This window comes from Solanum lycopersicum, chromosome 9 (genome assembly GCF_036512215.1).
Source record: "Solanum lycopersicum chromosome 9, SLM_r2.1".
NCBI lineage: Eukaryota > Viridiplantae > Streptophyta > Magnoliopsida > Solanales > Solanaceae > Solanum > Solanum lycopersicum.
In genome coordinates this window covers 63,841,994-63,863,934 of record NC_090808.1, presented here as the reverse complement: position 1 = coordinate 63,863,934, position 21,941 = coordinate 63,841,994, and the positions used below count along the sequence as shown (strand labels likewise).

At 36.6% G+C, this 21,941-nt stretch overlaps 1 protein-coding gene across 5 annotated transcripts; it reads right to left on the bottom strand.

Moving 5' to 3' along the window:
* Positions 1–193: 193 nt before the first annotated feature.
* On the bottom strand, positions 194–21,763 carry LOC101260081 (homeobox protein LUMINIDEPENDENS-like). Of its 5 annotated transcripts, none has more exons than XM_010328298.4 (16): positions 21,149–21,763; positions 20,343–20,426; positions 19,359–19,456; positions 19,135–19,277; positions 10,991–11,018; positions 10,320–10,450; positions 9,274–9,617; positions 9,091–9,184; positions 8,905–8,998; positions 8,002–8,131; positions 7,876–7,927; positions 7,715–7,758; positions 7,559–7,644; positions 6,853–7,272; positions 2,545–3,131; positions 194–2,112 (listed from the first exon to the last, which is right to left on the bottom strand). In XM_010328298.4, the coding sequence occupies exons 4-16, from the start codon at positions 19,216–19,218 to the stop codon at positions 613–615; spliced, it is 3,594 nt and encodes a 1,197-aa protein (XP_010326600.2). In that variant the 5' UTR covers positions 19,219–19,277; positions 19,359–19,456; positions 20,343–20,426; positions 21,149–21,763; the 3' UTR covers positions 194–612. The 5 variants fall into 5 exon arrangements, with proteins under 5 accessions (XP_010326600.2, XP_069144907.1, XP_025888793.2 ...); XM_069288806.1 differs by having other exon boundaries at positions 20,357–20,426; positions 21,149–21,539; XM_026033008.2 differs by lacking the exons at positions 19,135–19,277; positions 19,359–19,456; positions 20,343–20,426; positions 21,149–21,763 and adding exons at positions 11,751–11,967; positions 12,049–12,188.
* Positions 21,764–21,941: the final 178 nt, after the last annotated feature.

Here is a 21,941-nt window from a genome sequence, read left to right as displayed (position 1 = left end):
TACAGTAATTTTCTTTATTTTTTAAAATTTCATGTCAAATTAAAACAAATCAGATAAATTAAAACAAGCACGTAATTAATTATCTTTAAGAAGTCATTTGATAGGAGATATAACGTTTACTAATCCCAAAAATAAAAAATTATTATATCCTGCATTTGATTGGAGGTATTAGACACTCCTAGGAATTTATACCTTAGTAATGAAATAAGTTATCATATATACATAGTGGAATAATTTATCCCAAAATAACTTATCCTGAGATAATTGATCTCAAAATAACTTATTCCCAACCAAACAACACCTCAATTCTAATGAAAGATACACAGCATTTCAAAGTAGGGACTCAATCAAGACATAGTATGCCCTTGACTAGGATAAAAATCTTTTTTTTTTTTTCTAAAAGATTCTTGGCATGATCCCAAGTTCCCAATCATCTAATTTGATGTTGACAGGTATCAATTCAGGAACAAAATAAAGTAATGTGACAAGCTGACAATACAAGTTTACAACCATTTCATGTGCAAAATGCAACCCCCTCCTAGAACGTTCTACTCTGATGAAAACACTAACGACTCTCTAGTCAAAAGAATCAAATGGCCTGGCGTTTGATGGTTAGCTTCTCCTTCTCCTGTCACCCCGCCTCTCATTCACACCATCAGCACGACCACGATAACCAGAATAATGCTCAGGATTACGCGATGTAGACCAATCAGGTCCGTCACCCTGCCTCTCATTCACACCATCAGCATGACCACGATAACCAGAATAATGCCAAGGATTACTCGATGCAGACCAATCAGATCTGTAGCAGTCTCTCATATTCATCTGAGGTTCTGCATAGTTCCATCTTGCTACCTGTTCCTGACGCCTGACAGGTCTATTATCAGGCCTCCAAGATTCAAACCCAGCTCCCTCGGCATAGTTGTTGTTTCCTCTCCACGCAGCCTGTTGTAATCCTGGTTCTACATGCCCGGCAACATGTGGATTGTAACGATTAGGAATGGCATTTTCTTGATGAACCCGACTTAAAGCAGATCCCGGTATAGTCCCCCATATATGTTCAGGTGCATATCCAGGTTGCCTCTGTGTTTGTAGTTGTGGCCTTTCTAGTGACATCTGAGGTGCATGTAGGCTAATAGTTCTTTGTTGTACATTAGCTATAGGCATTTGCGAAGATCGAATATTACCATATGTTACACCTTGGATTCTTGCTGCAGTGGCACTCTGTTGATTGTATTCCGTCGATCCAGAGAAAAAGTAATTATTTCTATTTACTGCTGGTTCTGAGGCGGCAGATGATTGTGAATGCATAGGATTTGCAAGGACCGTCTGGTTTATACGAGGATTTAGCAGAGATGGTCGATGATCATTTCCATAAGACCCTGCAGCTTCCTGAAGCAGTGCAGACTGTTGGGCTAATTGTGGTGCAAGGGGCATCTGCTGATGCACAAAACTGCTAGCTTGATGAATGTCCTGTGAATGGACCAACGGGCCGTGTTGGCGCACACCATAAGACCCTGCAGCTGCTTGAGGCAGTGCCAATTGTGGCACAAGGGGCGTCTGCTGATGCACCAAACTGCTAGCTTGATGAATTTCCTGTGAATGGTCCATCGGGGCGCGCTGGGGCACACCATAAGACCCTGCAGCTTCCTGAAGCGGTGCAGACTGTTGGGACAATTGTGGTGCAAGGGGCATCTGCTGATGCACAAAACTGCTAGCTTGATGAATTTCCTGTGAATGGACCAAAGGGGCATGTTGGGGCACACCATAAGACCCTGCAGCTTCCTGAAGCAGTGCAGATTGTCGGGCCAATTGTGGCAAAAGGGGCGTCTGTTGATGCACCAAACTGCTAGCCTGATGAATTTCCTGTGAATGGACCAACACGGCGTGTTGGGACACACCATAAGACGCTGCAGCTGCTTGAAGCAGTGCCAACTGTTGGGCCAATTGTTGCACAAGGGGCGCCTGCTGATGCAACAAACTGCTAACTTGATGAGTTTCCTGTGAATGGACCAACCCCGCGTGTTGGGGCACATCATTTGCTTCTGGAACCACCATTGAACTTCTCTGTGAGAAAGGATTTTTAACAGAGTTCTGCATTGACAATCCACTCTGCACGAAAGACAAAAAAAAAGTTAAAAAATGAATTAGAGCCCATTTCAGAGAAGTAATAAGATGTCAAGAAGACAGTATAGCACAACAATTAACCCAGGATATTAGTCAAGTATTGTGTTTTATTTTTCATGAATAAGTGAAAAATCCTCGTTTGAATTAGGGGGACCTCGAAATAAGCGGAGATTCTCAAAGTACAGTGCAAACTAGGAAGACAACTTGTATTTACCAATGTGATTCAGGGTGCAGGCTTCATTTGCTTTATGATTATCTTATTATTTGTTTCTAGTTTACTTGTCTGGAAAAACTAAACGAGAAGAAGTGGAGAAAAAAATGGAAAAGAGAGAGGAGAGGAGACAACTGAGGAAAAGAAATCCCCGTCCAAATTCCATAATAGTAAAAATCTGTACAAAATGTGACTAGATAACGCACCGTTCCAGGATCACTGGAAGGAGTGAGGGATGGAAGAGAAACTTCAACTTTCTTCCCAGCGCCTCTGGCTAAATTTGTTTGAATGCTCAGTGAATTCCTCTCGTTGGCTTTGATCGAATCAAGCAGCTTTACAATTTGCTCACTGAGCAAGTTTCCACCTTGGCCAGACGTCAAAGCATAAACCAGCCCTGGATGTTTTAGCAGTATATTAAGCAACTCTAAATCAGGTTTTGCTGTAGTTGCAATGCCATTTGACAGTGTAGCAAGCAACTCTAAATCAGGTTTTGCTGTAGTTGCAATGCAATTTGACGTACTAGCCAATACAGCAGTTTCAGTTTCTCTGTCCTCCTGCGGCAAAACACCTGTTTCAGCACGTTCCTCATCTGGTAATTGCTCAAGCGGGACTTCAGTGGTTAATGTGTCATCAGGCTCCATTTCAGGATCCCAAGGTTCCTTGGGGTTCAATGGGATTTCCTGGACTGTCCTGTAAATGGCTTCCGTCTCTCGACGGACTCTCTTATTCTGAACGTCGACTTCTTTACTCTCACCCCCTGCACAAACCCTCGATGCATATCGGAGCTGCAACCCTGCATCAAACAGGAGAGGTTAAAAAAGGATAACTGCATAATAAGGATGACCATTAACAGACAAGAATTCCAACTTTTGCATACGTACATTATCTCCCAATAAGATAATACCAGCTGCGGATGATTCAAATTTGTTAAACCAGAAGTCAACATATACCACTTAGAAATGTTGTTTTAAAAAGTTATTTACAACTTCGGACAAAGTAAGACATACTAAAAAGTAACAACCTGGTGATCAGAATTGGAGATATTTTTTTATTCTTGATATGAAGAGGATGAGTCTACAACTTCCCATCCTGGATTTTCTACACATCGAGCCGTGAAGGAGGGGGAGGGTAGAAGGGACAGAATTATAGGAGTTTCAAAATTGAATAATTGGATCCAATCACACACGTAAACAGATCAAGACCTTGAGCTACATAAAAAAGTGCTGTTTGTCACACCTACTTTCGTCTCCACCAAGAGAATAAAACAAAATAATCACATGAAAGTCCAACATCAAAAGGATAACCATGTCTGTACCACCATTAACATTTGAAACACTTGCTTGTTTTCCCTGTCCACAGAGTGGAGGTCAACAAGAATCGACCAATCCAATATCAAACTAAAAATTGACCAACTTCTTTAGATTTTTAAGCTTAAAATTTGGAGTTGGCCTCTTGGAATAATGTGCAGGGAAAACACTTGCTAAACTGCCTATATATGCAGAAGACAGCTTGCATTTGGCCTTCAGAAACGTGCATCTACAGGCAGCACTACATGTTGCTTTGTGGGGTGCACGCAGGGAAGAAGGGGGGGGGGGGGGGGGGTATAAGGAACTGACACTGCAAATATCCTATCGTTTCAATTTATGCCCATAAGAAAGATCTAATGATCTGCCGCAACCGTTGTTTCCTCTTGTTTTATCTGATGAATGCCACCCCACGGGGCAAAGTGGGTTGGGGTTAGTCATTCTCTGTAGTCCAACAAATTTCTATATCCTGCTTTTCAGATTTCTTTTTGGACAAAGAACACTAGGGTCTTTTTATATCTAACAAGTAAATAAAAAATACAACAACAAACCGAGTGTGATGGCCAAATGAAAGCTAAGGAGGGTAAAGCTGTTTTTGATAGACAAAGTAAGAAGCCTATCTTGAATTACATGACATTTTAGTGATTGGGTGGCGGTGGGAGTGGGGTTGAGGAAGAGTTCAATAGCAAGAGCTGATGAAAGTGAACAGTCCTTGATGACAGTAAGGCAGCTATAGGAAGAGCAGGCAATTACATGTTCACGCATTTAAACTAGACATTTTCTTTTCTAAGGTGCTCTTTGTACAGAGAAAAATGTTTTAGATGAAAATACTTTTTGTGAAAAACGTCTTTAAGTCAGGTCAGGTCACCATTTTTTAGATCATCTCCAAATTTTGTGGGTTAAAAATATATACGTGCTACGTGCAAGATTGCAAGGTATGCTATTAGTGTTTTGACGATATCTTTTAAAATTAGATACTGAAATATTATCTGAGGGATCGTTTGGTTAAGTATTAGAAAAGTACTGAATATGGTGTATTAGTAATGCTGGAACGTGGTATTACTTATGTAGAATTTTAATACATGCATAGATCACCTCCAAATCAGCTACCAAACTACCCTTAGTGTTGATTGAATGGGTAGAGTATTTGTAAAGAAAAATAAACCGATCACTACAAAATATTTTCCTTGACTAAAACATTTTTTGCTAATATATTTCCCATCAGTACCAAACACACCTATATCTTAGCCAATTTTGTCAAAAACAAAAATAAAATCCAAACACCACACAATGCAAAAATAGGAACATACATTTGGCTTCATCAACATGTTGTCTCAAACTAAGCTTCAGCGTTTGACCAAACTAAAAATCTGCTAAATAATAACACCCTGTAATAATATTACATTCTCTAAGGATCCCTAGTCTACTGAACAAGCATAGATAGTCCAGAGATAAAATTTAGTAGTGCCTTATTCCTTGTTTGGGTACTAATCAACGAGAAGTTATGCAAAAATTAGTAATTAGTACCAAAATAGATTATCCCTACTGAAGGGTGGAATAGTACTGGAATTAGTTATACCGGGATAAACAATGAACGACAAAAATACCCATGAGGTCCCTCGAATCCTTTTTCAACTAAATAAGTCGATGGGTATTTTTGTAAACAATTAACTTAAAAATTATGCAATCATGCAATGCATGTTATAATATTTAATACAAGAAACTTGAACAGTCAATAAGAAATTATACCAGGATAACTAATAGAGGCATAACTAACCCCAACGTAACTAACACAAACGACCCCTAAAAATTTTGCAGGACAACTGGTAGTACAGTAAGGGATGATAATAAATAGTGTGTAGATGTGAGACTAGAAGAGAGAAAAATTCTTATGATAGAAAGAGTATCATCACAGTAGAAACTGACTTGTTTTTATCCTTTAAAGTGTAAACCATTGTCCACAAATTTAAAAACAACCAAAGACCACAAACAGCGAAAACAAAAAATTACTGAACTCCATACTGTTGAATAATTACTGAAATTACTGAACTCCTTTCGTAAAAAGCATATGGCTACGAAGAGTCAAAAAGTATAAAAAAAACTAAGAGGTACAGTATATTCCCACCTAATCATCATGTTCTGGCGTCTCATACTGATCATCTATGAAACCACACTATAAGCAGTTAACTTAAAAAATAGATTGATATCTTCCCAAAAAAATAGATTGATATCGTCCCAAGACAGGCATTTTGACCTTTACTTCACTGCTTCTTTTTCTGATTATTCCTGTCTGATTGATTTTAGGCAAAATGCAGACGTTTTCATCCAAGTGAGGCAAAAAATTTCCCTTACTTGCAAGTAGGATTTCCTTCACAATGAGAAGGCACACTTGGCAATCAACTGCTCCACAGAAAACCCATAATTTCCAAAAGATTTTAGAAATACAACATTTAAAACCAAGTGGAAACAGTTGCTTATTTTGATTAAAGATCAAGACCTAAGATGCCCAATTGATAGTTTAACAATGAAAACTAACTGTTTGCTTCAGAGATATTTCGAGAGTTGAGCTAGTAGTTTTACTAAGCAACATCTCTATTTCCCCAGTAAATAGTTCCTAGAATAATGAATTTATGGAGGACAACAGAAACCTGATCGTCTTTAACTCGACTACCATGAAAATAAATTAGAGGGAAAAGCTCAAGAAAATCATTTTCCTTTTCTTTTCTTTTTTCTGACAAGTTGAAGACCACGCTAACCATAATGTATGGCAAGTTAGAGACCAAGGCTGAGTTGCTAACTACTTTACTAGAGACGACTCTCACAGTTGAATCGTGTGTATTACTCACTCCAGTCCCAATTTAGGTGGCACCATTTCACTTGGCACAAAATTTAAATAAGGAATCGAAAACTTCTGAAATGTGTGGTCTAAACTTTGACCATTTGTGTTGTGAAATTTTAAAGTTGAATTTTTTCTAATTATAGAAAGGTGACATTCTTTTTTAAACGGATAAAAGGGAAAGTGTGTCACATAAATTGGAACAGAGAAACCAAAAGAATAATGAAAGGAATTGTGGAGAAAAAATGGAGCAATAATATTAGACGAGAGGTGACATTGCCTTTTCAACCGATAAAAAAACCAATGTTCCTCCTTTTCTTAAATCTACAGATTAACAAGAACGGTCTTTCAGCAACAAACAACAGCAAATTTACCTGGTGGTTTCTTCCATGGGATCTGCATTTTCTTGCACCTTTTCCATGGAGGTTCCTCTACGTCAAGACTCAACTTGAGATGATTTTCAAGCTGACTGGACCCTTGAGAGGCAACACTATTGAGCTTCTCACATTCCTCAACTTTAGGCCGATCTTGCAATTTTGGAGCTCCAAGCAAGATACCATTTGGTGAAGAGGTAATTTCATTTGGAGCTTGAGGCTTCACCCAAGAACTGTCATCATTATTAGTTTTCCCATATTTACTCTTCAAAAACTGTTCACGCATTTTTGCTTTTTGGATATCATCAGCTGAGAGTGGGCGGCCTTGAGTTGCAGGTGCTGCTGGTCTTCCTAGGCTCCTTGCTATTGTTCTTTCGCTTGGTTGTTCCATTAGCTGAACTTTTCTGCGCTCTCGAGATTCTGAAGTAGTTAAGGCATTCTATGCAAGTGTAAGAAATCAGAAAAGGGAAGGAAAAACCATAGCTATTTTCCCTACCATGCTCAAATCTATTTGATGAGTATGTCATATGGGAACTTCTGAATACCAATGATTTCAAAGCATGGAAACAAATGAGAAATCAAAATTTCTTCCAACGACAGCTTATTGTCCAAGGAACGAGGAGCCATCATTCAATCGAGATAAATGAAGACATTAGACTGCAAGTTATTGAAAAATTGAATTAACCATAGGGGAATACAAGGATACTAGTCACCGAAGCTCCTTTAAGCCTCTTGTTAGAATCATCTGAAGATGCCATAAGCAATTTAACTGGCTGTGGAGAATCCAACTTCCTGAAAAGAGGTGTGTGCTTAGAAATTCATCAACAATTACAAAACGCAAGGTAGTAAGAACACAACAGACCTTGAATTCTCTGAAGTCCCACAGAGGTTTGCATGAGCTTCTTCCTAAAATACCAAATAGAAGGAAAATGATCAAGTAAGATTAGAAATCCGCTCTTCTTTTTTATTGAAAAAAACCAGTATCTTCTCAACCAAATACATTTAAGTTCGCAATAAACTTACAACGTCCTCAATTTTTGAGTTCCATATTTCGTCGCCCACAACTTCGCTAATGCTGCAAACAGCAACAGATGTGTTGATAACTGAAAAAAGCCATAAAAATATTTTTGAGGCACGACCAAAGCTTACCTCTGCTGCAATAACATTTCATCATGCATATCACTAGCAGATTTAACCCCATTATGTTTCGTCATAGCCTGGCTCTTTGCAAATATGTTGCTCCATCTTTCAAGCAAAACTCTTGCCCTGTCTGAGATATCTGATCTTCAAATGAGATGAATGAGAGATCCAAAATACTGATGGAGCTGAAGAAGGGTTTCTCTCTCTCAACCACTCATCACCCCCCTCCCCATCCCAAAAAATACAAATATAGTGCAGTACAGAAGCCAGCTATCATGAAAATACAGTATAAACCCCACCGAAATAGCAAATTACTCTGACCGGATGATACAAATAAAAGAAAATGCAACCAAATCTAATTTAGTAGTGTCTTCTTATCTAACAAATTTTATATTACTGATGCAGTCTAGAAATAAACATATTTATTCGATGATGCTTTCCTTTGTCTCTCAGAATATGATCAGTTGAAATATCAAATTTTACAGATTGAAAGTCCAAAAAAATCATCTGAAGTTAAGAAAGATATAGTTGAATGTATGGCCAGTGAAATAGTTTCCAAGAACACTGTCCTATTTGACAGCAAAAACACAACAGATCGTCTGAGATAACGAAATACTGAAAATGATTACATTGCCAGCACAGTGATTTCTGAAAGTAATGTCCTAATATGACATGCCATATACGCATAATTCTTAAAAGATGTGCTGACTTTGATTGACATGTTTCCTAAATATCCAACCAAGTTTCAGGAAACTCTGTAATGCGGCATAATATCAATAATACTCAAGCTTCAGACAAGCTACCAGAGATGTATAAGCCATGGAGATGAGCAGATTAAGTTTTTTAATGTCTTTTTAACACAAAGTTACCTAAAGATACAATAAGGAGTTGTTGAATGCGAGGACAACACACCTGGAGTCCGATAGAATCGCAGGCTGTTAACATTCTGCAGTATAGCAGACATATGTCCAGGAAATGCTTTGTGTAAAGGAAGATGGCAGAGTACCTGATAACCAAGTAACAATTAGAACAACAATATTCTAGCAGAAAAAATGACATTATGGGCCAATGATCTAAACTTAAAGGATCAATATGGACCTTCAGGATGAGATGAAGAACGCTGGTTTGCTCTTCTCCAGCTGCTTCACTCAACCATGCAGATAAGATCATGACACCCCCTTTAGTTAAAAACCTAAAAATATGTATTAAGAAAAAAAATTATATTAGGAACGGAGTAAACTATAATACAATTTAAATTCAACGACCATAACTCTCACATACCAATATAGCACAGAGGGGTTTTGTACTTCCAAGATCCAGTCCATCAGCTTAACCCTCCCAGAAAAGGTTTCTTCCTTGCACATTAAAGTAAGAATATTATCAACAAAATGTCTATCCCTCTCATCCATGGCAGTTAGGACCTCATCTTGTGTCGAACAAGATTTTCCATCCTCTGTAGAGATTGGAACCACACTGTCTAGGGGAACTGGTTCTGTTTGTGAACTAGGATCAGAACTCAATGGGATCGGGCCTTCAATAGATAAATTGGTTGTGATAGGCTTCTCTCTAGACAACCTCAGGAACTTTCTTACTCTTGTGCGCTGAGCTGTAAAGAAGTCCCGAACCTGCAAATGCAAAGATGACAATCAAACAAACAACGTGGAAATTGTCAGAGAAGACGAAATTGGAGAATGCACAGATCTTATATCATCTTCCAGCTTAAATTGCACCAGAGAAAGCTACTGAATGTCTATGCAGAAAGGATTAAGGAATCTTTCCATACCAAAACCGCCCAAAAAGCGAAGGAGAAAAGGGGAATGTATTTCTAAGGACTAAGGAGCTACATCATCAAACACAAAAAGGTGCATAATTCCGAAATAGCCTGTTCTGGAGAGCACTAGTGTGCTCCTAATATCCAAAATAGCAAACCTGAACTAAAAGAAGATGGTGCAACTAGCATGCAGATGCCACCAACATATGCTGCTTTCATAGTTTTTAAGAGTGACATTCCACGGAAAAATATAAATCTTTTGAACAATGATGACTCATGAGCATAGGATTATTGCACATCATAGCATCTAACAAATGTGAGATACCGAAATTTACAAGTCAAACCATTGCTCCTGAAACAAATGAGAGATACTGAGATTTACAAGTTAAACAATTGCTCTTGTTGATCTATGATCTGAATTCAATTTCTAGACAAGGAATCCAATCTCATTTAAAATAATCGACATTCACTAATGTAGAAAAGTTCTAAACAAAATTCCAGCCAGGCAGAATGGAGAAATGATTATTCCATTAAAAACTGTGAAAAAGCAACACACCTGTGTGACTGTGACACCAAAAAGAGCACTAATTTCATGTGCTTCCTTCTTGCTGATTGCATCTTTGACAGAGAAAACAGATTGCATATACTTGATTGCCTTGGGGTTTAGGAGATCCCTTGGCCTTTTACCTGCAACAGATGATGTTAAACTTAACAGAATACAAATGGAACCAGAATAGCTCGCACAAAAATTGAAGTCGTCAACAGCATAATTTACGCTAATAACAACAGAGAAGCATTAAATATAATTTAGATTAAAGCATCAGCTTGTAAAAATAAGATGACAGTAGCAACTTAGATCGTTAAGCAAGTTCACCAAACATCAAGACAAGTAATTCTGGTACATAAAAGCAATGTTGTACTTGCAACAAAAAAAACTACTACAAAAGCAAATAATTTTTAAGAAAGATGATACGCAAAAAGCAAATAAAATAAAAAACAAATATACAAGTAAAAAGCAAATAAAACAGAAAACAATGAAAGAACCACCCAACAAAAGCAACATGCTTCATGTAGTATAATCAATCTGCAAAAAATAATACAAGAGTAACAAATGAATATGTCAATATGACCTCCTGTGTGTTTGTTCTCAGAAGGGATCCAAGTCAACTAAATTTTTTACTCGACTACACAAGCATCATGATATTAATTTAGGCCAAGGAGTCATACCAATTTTTATTGAAAGAGCTCCAGCAGCCTGCACAGGGGAACAAAAATGAATGAGCCATCGGCAGAAATAAGTTCCCAAATCACCCAATGTAATGAGAAGAGGTTTGAGAACTGTAGCCCATGTATGTAGAAATCCAAGAATAGAAAAATTAATTCAGCAGAGGAATCTCATTTTTGTGACCAACTTATAAATCATGTATTAAGGTAGCATTTACGAGCAAACAAACTGGAGAAATTGATCAGAAATTTTCTAGGGAAGAAAGGAAGGGAAATTTGGTAGAGAGGATATAGAGAGAGATTAGGAATCAGTAGATAGGGGAATCGGCTCATTATCACTTAGTTTCGAAGGTTGTGGTTGGTACTAAGAGTTGGATCCACACGGATTTCTCTGTATCAAAAGAGAAAAGAGATAATTCACCTTCAATACAGTACTTCTAAGAAGATGATTATGGGATCTCAAGAGGATAATGTGTCATCAAAAGATATACACACTGTTAATCTCAAGTTATTTATTAATCCTTCAATTATACAACCACATATAGTATGTTACACTTATGACTTACATAACCATAAATTCACTACCATTTTCTGTAAAAGGTAAATCTAGTTAATCATAAAACTTAATGAGCTATCAACTTAACCAATGCTAGTTCCTACATTTCCTAAAACTATCACTTCCAACTAAGTACAAGACGTATATTCAGAATTTTCAGAGAAACAAGTACTCAAATAAAAAAAAACAAAGATTAAGAAAACGAACCATCTCTTGAGAGAGGGGATTGATGCCAGTTAGGTTACATTGTTGTACAACAATGTTTTGGAGTTGATGTATCTGGCTATTGAGGAGTTCCTTCTGCGAGTCCAACAAGCTCGACAACGGCGGCGTAGGACTGGTCAAGGCTAGCTGTAACTGATTTTCCATATTAGACTCCACCAATCGAAAATTCCAACAGACTTCGAAGCACCAGAATAGGGCTCTGGACTTAAAACCACCCGCTTTTAGAAGTCTGGAAAGCGGCACCTAAACTAGTTGGATTTGCTTGAACTGATAGGCTTACCGGGCTTCTCTGTCTATTCAGTAGATTTTGTTGCAAACTCTTCCCCGCAACAGATCGAACACGCATCAGATTCAACAGACCGGATTAATTCTAGAGTTTTGCACGGCAGCTGTATAAATGGGGAAGAAGCAGCAGCAGCGAAGGATTGACTTGTCCCGCAACTATTTGATGAAAAGGCAAAAGAGGGATGTGACGTCCGAAGATGAAAAAGATTCTGACAAGGGGGCGGGCAAATTGAGAAATAGAACGAAGAAAAGAGGTAGAGGTAGGATGAAGAAAAACTTGGATGCGGGAGGTGATTAGACATAAATTACTTAAGGTATAAATAGAAAGGTGTGGAAGTCGAGGATTAGGTTACAATGTTCGTATGTAGCCAAGTGTTGTCCCTTATATTTAGATGGGAGAGACAAGCGCTAGCCCCCCCCACCCCAAATAGCCTTAATAGCAGTAGTATCTAGTAATCACGTAGTATTCTATGCTCCAAGGTGTTGTACAATCTATTGCTTCATTTGCTTTCTTTCTATCCTGATATTTTTGTTGTCATATTTCCTTGCAATCTTGCTTTGATTACCTTCTCGTTTGAGCCGAGGATGTATTGAGAAAAAACTCTCTACCCCGCAAAGATACAAGTAAGGTGGCGTACATCCTACCCTACCCTGACCCCACTTGTGCGACTACACTGGATATGTTGTTAGACATTACATAGATAAATGTACTTTATTAATAAAAAAATGATATTGCGAATATAAAAATCATAAACTATTCTAGACAAAATTAATAGCAACACTTGACAGTAAATATTAGTATTTCATGCTTAAAGTAAAACCAGTACACACATTTTGATTAGTTCTCAATGATACAATTACACAAATCAATGGTGAAACATTCGCTAAAAGAAAAGATGCATAATTAGGTCAAATTTGAGTATAAAGATCATTACCATTGTCAAGAAGTCATCACCAACTTAATTACTTAAGATAAATCAAGAAAATCTAGAATATTCTGGAGTTGTTGAGAATTGAAGAAAGATCTAGAATGAGTATTCTAGAGAGAATAGTCTAAAAATGTTCTACAAAAGGTAATTCTAGAAAAAGATAGCTAGAAATATTCTAGAGTATGTATCTCTATAGACTCTTCCATCACCTCCAATACATAGAGGTGTTCCATTTGAGTTGTAACCAAGTAAGTAACAAACCAAGTAACCAAGTAAGTAAGAAAGCAAGAGAGCAAACAAATGTATGCTAAGTAAAGAGTGTTGTTGAAGCAAGCAATAAGTGTGATCAACATTGTAAGACTGAAGCGGATCCTTACTTAGATATAATAAAATTCAAGTTGTGAGAAGTCAATAGTGCCCGTCGTCTCAAACAATATTCAACAAGTGATATCAGAGTCTGATGGATAAGAGCAAGGTAGTAAAGAAATCGTACAAGCTATTGCCAGAAGCTACAAGTCGCGAGACACTTATCAATGGCAGAGTTCGCAAGCACTCTCAATAGCATTGAGAAGTTCAACGCAATGAATCATGAAGCACGAGAATGCAATATTACTTTCAGTGGCTCAAACACCACAGCATCAACAAATGTTGAAGCAACAAAAAGGTAGAAAGTCAAAGCAGGAAAGGTCATGTATGCTCTCACTGTAACCACCGAGGATGAGTTCCTACAACATATTAAGAATGACAAGACACCACAAGAAGATTGGGAAACGTTGACAATGATTTTCACAAAGAAGAATGATGCGAGATTAAAAAGACTTGAAAATGAGCTTTTGTCGATCTCTCAATGGAATACGACGATCAGGCTATACTTCTCAAAGGTAAAATCAGAGACAAGAATGAGGAAATCATTGTTCATGGTTTAAGGCCGAAATAGAATGGTATAATTAAAGTCCCACACAAATAGGCCACAGAACCAAACTTTATCTGAGTTGGAAAATGTGTTGGCAAATGAAGAAGGTTCGGAGAAGTCATTATCAAGTTTCACTATAAAAGACGAAGATAAGGCGCTATTCAACAAAAGGCAAGACTATCAAAAAAGAGAAGCAAAGAGAAGTTCACAGGCAGGGAGAGAAAAAATCAACATCAAAGAACTCAACGACAAAACAAGTAGGAGAAAGGCTTCAACAACCGAAAAATGGAGAAATGCTACAATTGTGGAAAGAAAGGACAGTATGCTAGAGATTGTTGGTACAAAAAACCTAAAGGTAACGTAGATACTTCTACTCAAAACAAGAAAGATAAAGAAGTTTAGGATTTCAAGACCTCTTATGAGTGAAGAAACTAATCAACAAGAGGATCTTGTCATATGTCACCCTAACAAAGAAAAGGAGATTGCACTTGCAACTGTAAATGAGAAATTGGTCGATTATGAACATGATTGGATCGTTGATTTAGAATAATCCAATCACATGACTGGTGATGAGAAAAAGCTCATTAACATGAGTGAATATAAAGACAGTCGAGTAGTGGTATCTGCAAATAATTCAAAAATGTCAATAAATCATATTGGCAAGACAGTGTTTGTGTCTCATCATAGCTCGAGACAAGTGAAACTTCAAAATATCTACCATATTACATGTTTGAAGAAGAATTTATTATGTGTATCGCAACTAACAAATTCTGGTAATTATTTCTTTGGGCCAAATGACATAAAAGTGTACTAAAACTTAAAAGTTACAAGCACAGCAATCATGGAAGGAAGAGGATTAGAGTCAATCTACATCATGCAAGCTGAGACAGCTTATGTTGAGAAAATATGAAGTATAGCTAATCTATGGCATGGACGTCTTGGGCACATGAGCTACAACAAACTAAAAATCATGATGCATCAGTCAAAATTAAAAGGCCTTCCCAGAGTTGAGATTATAGGAGACACTATATGTGTTGGATGTCAATATGGAAAAGCACGTCAACCAATGGCGGAGCCAAAAATTTCGCTAAGGGTGTTTAAACTATATAAGAGTTGATAAAAAAAATTAGCAGTGTGGATGCACAAATATTTGTTTTTACGGATGAGTAGGTGCACCGAAATTAAAAAAATAAAATACATATCATAAAATTACTAAATTATACGAAACTTCTTTTTTATATGGAAACTTAAAATTATAAAACTATCAATTGTATAAATCAAAACTAATGGAGAAAGATCAACAAAAACAATTTTGCTACTAGTTAAATATAGCCCCCTCTAGTTCATATTAAGTGAATTATTGAGACTTTTTTCATGATCCAAAATAACTAAATGTCTCAAAGTTCAAGAGAACTGTTGAAACTTTTTTCCCATAATAACATTATTAACTGTTTTACATTTTCTAAAAGAATAGTTTATAAATAATAATAAAAAATAATAGTGGATAGTGATCTTTAATTTATCTTCAAATAATTTCTTTAGAGTGTGTTATACGTAATAATTCACTTAATATAGATCGAAAGTATAAAGAAAACAATAAAATCTTATTATTAGATTATTCAAAATTTAAGGTTGATAATTAGGTGTTATTTCTGTTCTAGAAAATATGAGCTAAAAACGCAGCTAATGAGGATTAAATCACCACCTCAAAGACCTAAATTAGCTCGGGAAAATAGTGTTAAAAAACACAGCTTATGGGGATCAAACCACAGAACTCAGAGCCATACACTTGCGCGCTTGCCGCCAGACTACCAACCTATGTTGTGCATAAGAGTGTTCAATTTATTAAATATACATATATTCGACAGTATCTTACTTACACGACGTATAATTTTCCGACGAAGGGTGTTCACCTGACCAACCTTACTAGGTTGTAGCTCCACCCTGACGTCAACTTCCCTGTGAAGAATCGAAGTATCAAGTGAAGGAGCCATTGGGGCTAGTACACCCAGACGTGTTTGGACCAGTCAAGCAGTCCTCTATTAGTGGTTACCGTTAAAAGGTAACATTCATTGATGACTTCTCAAGGTACGTATCGATTTACTAATTAAAAGAGAAATCAAAAGTATTTGAGAAGTTTAAAGAGTTCCAATATAGTGTGGAGATTGATATTGGAAGAAAAATCAAATGTCTCCGTACAGACAATAGGGGAGAATACACGTCACTAGAGTTCAATGATTATCTTAAAGTGAAGATGATAATTGCCTGAATACGCCACAACAAAATGGAGTGGCTAAATGAAAAAAAACAGACATTTGGCAGAGATATGCAAAAGTATGTTGCATAGTATGGATGTAGCAAAACCTACAAAATGCATGAAAACTATTGTCCATGTCACCAACAAGCTGCCGCAGGAAAAATTGAGATTCATCTCACCATTGAAAAACATAAAAAAATGATCCATACTGTAAATCACTTTCAAATTTTTGGTTGTGTTATGTGTTCTTGCCAAATCATCTCCGCAACAAGTTTGATAAAGGAAGTTGTTTTGTGCATCTTTGTTGGATAGGATGAACAAATAGAAGGATGGAAGTGTTGTGACCCTGCCACAAATCAGACATATGTGTCAAGAAATGTGGTATCTGACGAAGCGTTATCTTGGTGGTCGAAAGAAGTCTCTCTGCCGAACTCGATAGCTCTTGAGCAAAAGCTGCAAGATAAGCTCAACGAAATAAAACGAGGGAACAAGATAGAAATTAACCAGACAACCAGGAGGTATCTCCACAAAAACAAAAAAGCTTGTAAAATCTGGAGCTTGTGAAACACCGGACGAGTTGAAAGAAGAAGTCCAAAAAGGGTCACAATCGCAAGTGAGGAGGTCTACAAGACTGAAGCGTCCAAACACCAAGTACATAGATGCAACATTAACCAAGATGGTTAACATCAAAGAGGCTACTAACTTTGAAGCTTCTTGAAAGAGTAGGGATCAGAATAATCTGACGGAAGTGAAGGGCATGGACGTCATGGACGTCATGATGCTTGTAAGGTTTCAGGAATCACTCATTGATCTTAGGCATATTTATATGCCTAAGTTGTCAATATTTGCCCATGAATTTATTGAATTATAGAATGATCCTTAGTTATTAACTTGATTTTGTTATACTTGTGATAATTATGCACTAATACATGTGATTAAAGGTTTCAAGAATTCTCAAGGAAATTGGAGTCAAATTGAAGAAAAGAGATGCATGAAAGCATGAAAAACAGCTAAGGATGAAGGCCCCAGGGCCAGGCGCACTGCTAGGCACGAGGCACCAAGGCTAACATTCAGACATAATGAGATTCTGAAGCACTTATCTGACGCTCTGCTAGGCACATTGCCAAGGTGGATCGTTCAAAGTTGATTTCCAAACGTGATGGGATGCGCGACACCCCAGTGCTAAAAGTGTTAAATAAGATTCCTCATTGGAGTAGGTTTTGCCTCCAAGTTTTCCAACTCTTATAAATAGACCCTTAGGGCTCCATAGTTAGGGTTCGACGTTATTTTCGTCGCATCAGCTTGCCTAGTGCGGGTTACCTCTCCTATGTGGTTTGCGAGCTATTGCACCCAAAGAGTAGCAGCTGCGGGTTTTCCTTGTCATCAAAAAGAATTATCTAAAGCTTTTAGAATTAATTCTTGGTTGTCATTATAGGTTATTTTTATATTCTTGTTTTAGTATTTCTTGACTGGCCATTTAGAGATAAATACATTGTGTCATTGTCTAATCCTAAAATCAAGAGAGGAGGAGTTAGATAGACTAGAGAGCTCGGTCAACCCATTTGATTGAGGTGTTCAGGTTTGACGGTCGGACGAACTTGTTTGATTACAAAATAGAATGAAATATATATGCTCATCAATTAGTTTATTTATCTTTGTTCAACGATGTAGTTAGATAACTAATTGGAGTAGGCCAACTCATACAATTAACCCTACAAACCAATAACTTGGCAACTAAAATTAGTTCTAAGCCGATAATATGATACATGAGATTCTTTGCATGTTGCATCCCTAGAATTCACTTTTACTTGCTTAAAACATCATCTTAAAGTCGTTCACAATTAGTTACTTTTATTTGTTGCATAATTAGTAGTAGTAAACAATCATCACAATCTTGAAAACAATCACTTTAATTTTATTTGTAGAGTCAAGTGTCAAATACACACGATAACTCGTTTCTTCAAAGAATCTATATTACTTGAGCGACCACATACACTTGCGGGAGTAACACTCACAACAAATGCAAAGAAACAATTCAGTTGATAGTTAGGGGGAGTATTAAGAATTCATCACCAACTTAATTATTTACTTAAGATAAATCAAGAAAAATCTAGAATATTCCGGAGTTGTAGAGAATTGAAGAAAGATCTCTAGAATGAGTACTCTAAGGGAGTAGTCAAAAAATGTTCTAGAAAAGATAGTTCTAGAAAAAAATAGCTAGAAATATTCTAGAATAGAGTAGTATGTATATCTCTAGATTCTTCTATCACCTCCAATGAATAGAGGTGGTCCATTTTAGTTACAACTAAGTAAGTTTCACAAAAAAAACAAATAAGAAAGCAAGAAAGTAAACAAGTGTATGCTCAAGTAAAGAGTGTTGCTAAAGCAAGAAACAAGTGTGATCAAGATTGTAAGACCGAAGCGAGTCCTTACTTTGGTATAATAAAATTCAAGTTGTCAGAAATCGATTGTGCCCGTCGTCTCAAACAATATTCAACAACCATCCCCTATGAGACCAACAAAGGAGGATACTGCATCGGCACGATGATGCCAGGCATTGGCTTCAATTAACCTACTGCCAACCCTTTCTCCCTCTCTTTTGTTATCCAGTATAATCTACAAGAAAAAAATTGAACATATATCTAGGAACAAACTCACAGATTCATTATTTGCTTCATTAATGAAGCTGCTATACTACCACGCATCTGAGAGAAAGTATAACAGCTTTCATTATTTGCTTTTGTAATCAATATAAAGCAACTGCATTTCATAACATAAAATACAGTTGATGGTGTCTGGAATATGGTCATGGAAATTCATTGATGGTGTACAAATAAACTAATATTTCATAAAAAATAAATCAATACAAAGAAACTCTATTTCATAAACATAAAATTGCTTGAAGGTAATATGTATATGGATACATAAGAAAAGGGAACAAATTCTTTTAATTTTCAAACTGAAGGTGGTAATGAATCTTACCCTTCTTTGACAGCTATAGAGAGTATTGTCACACTCAAAGCAAGGATAGGTGATCCATATCAATTCCATGGTGATCTTGCTCATGCACGTGCAGAGGAGTTCATTGACTGATTAACAACTTTCAGAAGCTGCCGCCACAATCCCTGCAAGAGATGTCTCAAAAAATTTCAAACAATGGGAATATAGACTCCTAGACATAATGTATACTAGCTATAGATACATACCAGCAAAACATCAAAAGCATGCCACCCTATGCCTCCAGCAGTAGCCAACAGCACACCAGAAATTCTAAGATCTCCAAGAGTCTCAAATTTACCATGTCCTGTTCATATGAAAAGTAAAGTCAGATACAAAACCAGATTTATGATTTGATCAGAAAACATATTGGTTTAATAAGTAATCTAAATGTTGGTACCAAAGCTACAATAGGACAATACTAGGCAACTAGATTTGGAAGAAACACACAGGTAAAGGAGTAAGGAAAACAGAGATATAAACTTTGATGTAATGATTTATATATCATAGAGCTGGTATGATATGAATGTTACATTTGACTGTCTTTAACTCAAGCAATTACATTTGACTGTCTTTAACTCAAGCAAGATCCACTATGTCATGTAAGAAGTTTGTGCATATTAATACTCCATCCTTCCAACATATATGATATTCTTTCTAATTCAAACTGTTTGACTCTATTTCACTAACAAGTGTATTATGTTATACAACTTTAAAATATTGAAATTTATTTACTATAGATATAAACTTTGCAGTAATGATTTATCTATGAAACTAACTTATGAACCATCACTTTGATGTTTTCTTCTACTACAACTAACATATTACATAAGTCAATATTTTAAACTCCTAGCCCCCAATCAAATGTGTCAAACAAAATATAAACGGAAAGAGTACATGTTTCTAGGGCTGTCTGCCTTCTACTAAGACATAATGTTGATAAGATTCGTCTTCATTGATAAATATAGAAGATATGATATAACATTCATATTATATCAGCTGTACTACAATATCATATATTGGTTGATTTTATTGAATCAACCACGGGAATGAACAGTCCTCAGTTAACTAAATCTAATTAGGTAGGCAGCTATTACATCCACCTATTGCACAAGTAAACACAAGCACAAAATCAAAAGATAAAGCTATGTACAGAAAGTGATGTAAGATCAAAAGAGTTGAAGTGTAGATACAAATTAAGAGTGACCGTATGGATGTTCTTTGTCTTTGGGAATCCTTGCAGCTTGAAAGGACAGCAATGACACACCACACAGAACCTTCAAAGGCCATAAGAAAGCATTAGCATTAGTAGTAGGTTCAGAGTGGCTCAACACTACAGAGGTAGAATTTGTGTCTGCAATAGCAGCAGTGATTCAAGTGTCGTGGTTGAGAATTTTTTTTCATGATAATCAATTTAGTAGCTCATTGTGGCTCAGAGTCCTGTATTTCATGGTAAACCTAAACACTTGAATATCAAGCTTTTCTTCATAAGAGAAATGCAAAAAAATGGTGATGCGAGTTTTCTCTATTGCAAAAATGAGGAGCAGCAGGCTTGTATCTTCACTAAGCCTTTACCAAGCAACAAATTTAACTTCTCCTGCATAACCTTGGAGTTTGCAGGTCTTAAAGCAAAGGGTGTTACAAAAATGCATAACAACTGCAACAGTCTAAATTCGTTGTAATCTGTGTAGTAGTTTTATCCCTAATTCTTAGGAGTTTTTTTTTAATTTCAGTTTAGATTGTGAACTCTATTAATTAATCTGGAATTAATACTGAAGTATCCAGTTTGCTTTCATCAATAACGTTTTTGCTGGTTTATCAAGTTCTATCAAACTTATGTTCGACTTGTTTAATAGAAAGTAAAACCAGATTTCATGTTGTTTATTTTCTGGAAACTCACAACCTCCATTTTCAAATGGTCAAGAGATTAAAGTTAGAGTTCATTTTTATAGATTAAAGTTAGATAAAGAATAAACATCAATAGATACGTCACACATACCACATCGGAGATAGAATAAGCCGCATCAGCATTAACGGCGGTGCTTCCACATACTAAACCTGTAAAAGCTTTTCTGGCGGCAAGGCCAATATCAGCAGCAAGTCCAAGCCAGAAAATCCTCTCTCCGTCATACCGGAGCGGACGTCGTGATAGACATGATGATGAGAATGTTAATCGCCCGTATGCCATCTATTGTAAAGCATGAAACTCGGATTCACAACACGTTTAGCCGAATCTTCATCACCGAATTGGAAATTCGGAGACACGAGAGTGAAATCGCAATTGTGCCTACTGATAGTTGTTGATATTGAGTAGGTTTTTCGTATTCGATTTAGAATGGTAATTACCATATTTAGAGATTCTTCAGCTGGATCAGAGTTGCTCCGACTACTATTGAAGTTTTCCGATGAAGAAATCATGTGAAACGCCGGCTAGGAGTTGTACCGACTTTCGCCGCCGTTGAAACCAGTTACAGCCTATAGAAGATACTAGGAGCTGTAACTAATAAGTTAACTAAAATTTATTCAAATAGAAGTTAGAACTAAAAAAAAGTTCATGAACTTTTTCTTCCGCCAATAATAAAATATAAATTTGCCACCTAAACTGGATTTGAATGATTATTAATACTAGTGTAATAGTACTTTTATAGCCTCCACTTTAAAATTTGTTTGACATAGCGTGTTCCAAAAAAATAATGTTATTTTTTTTTAGTAACTCTTTTGATTTTATGAAATAACATATAATAATTCTATAAATATCCTGCATTATCGCACTACTTATATTTTAGGTTATC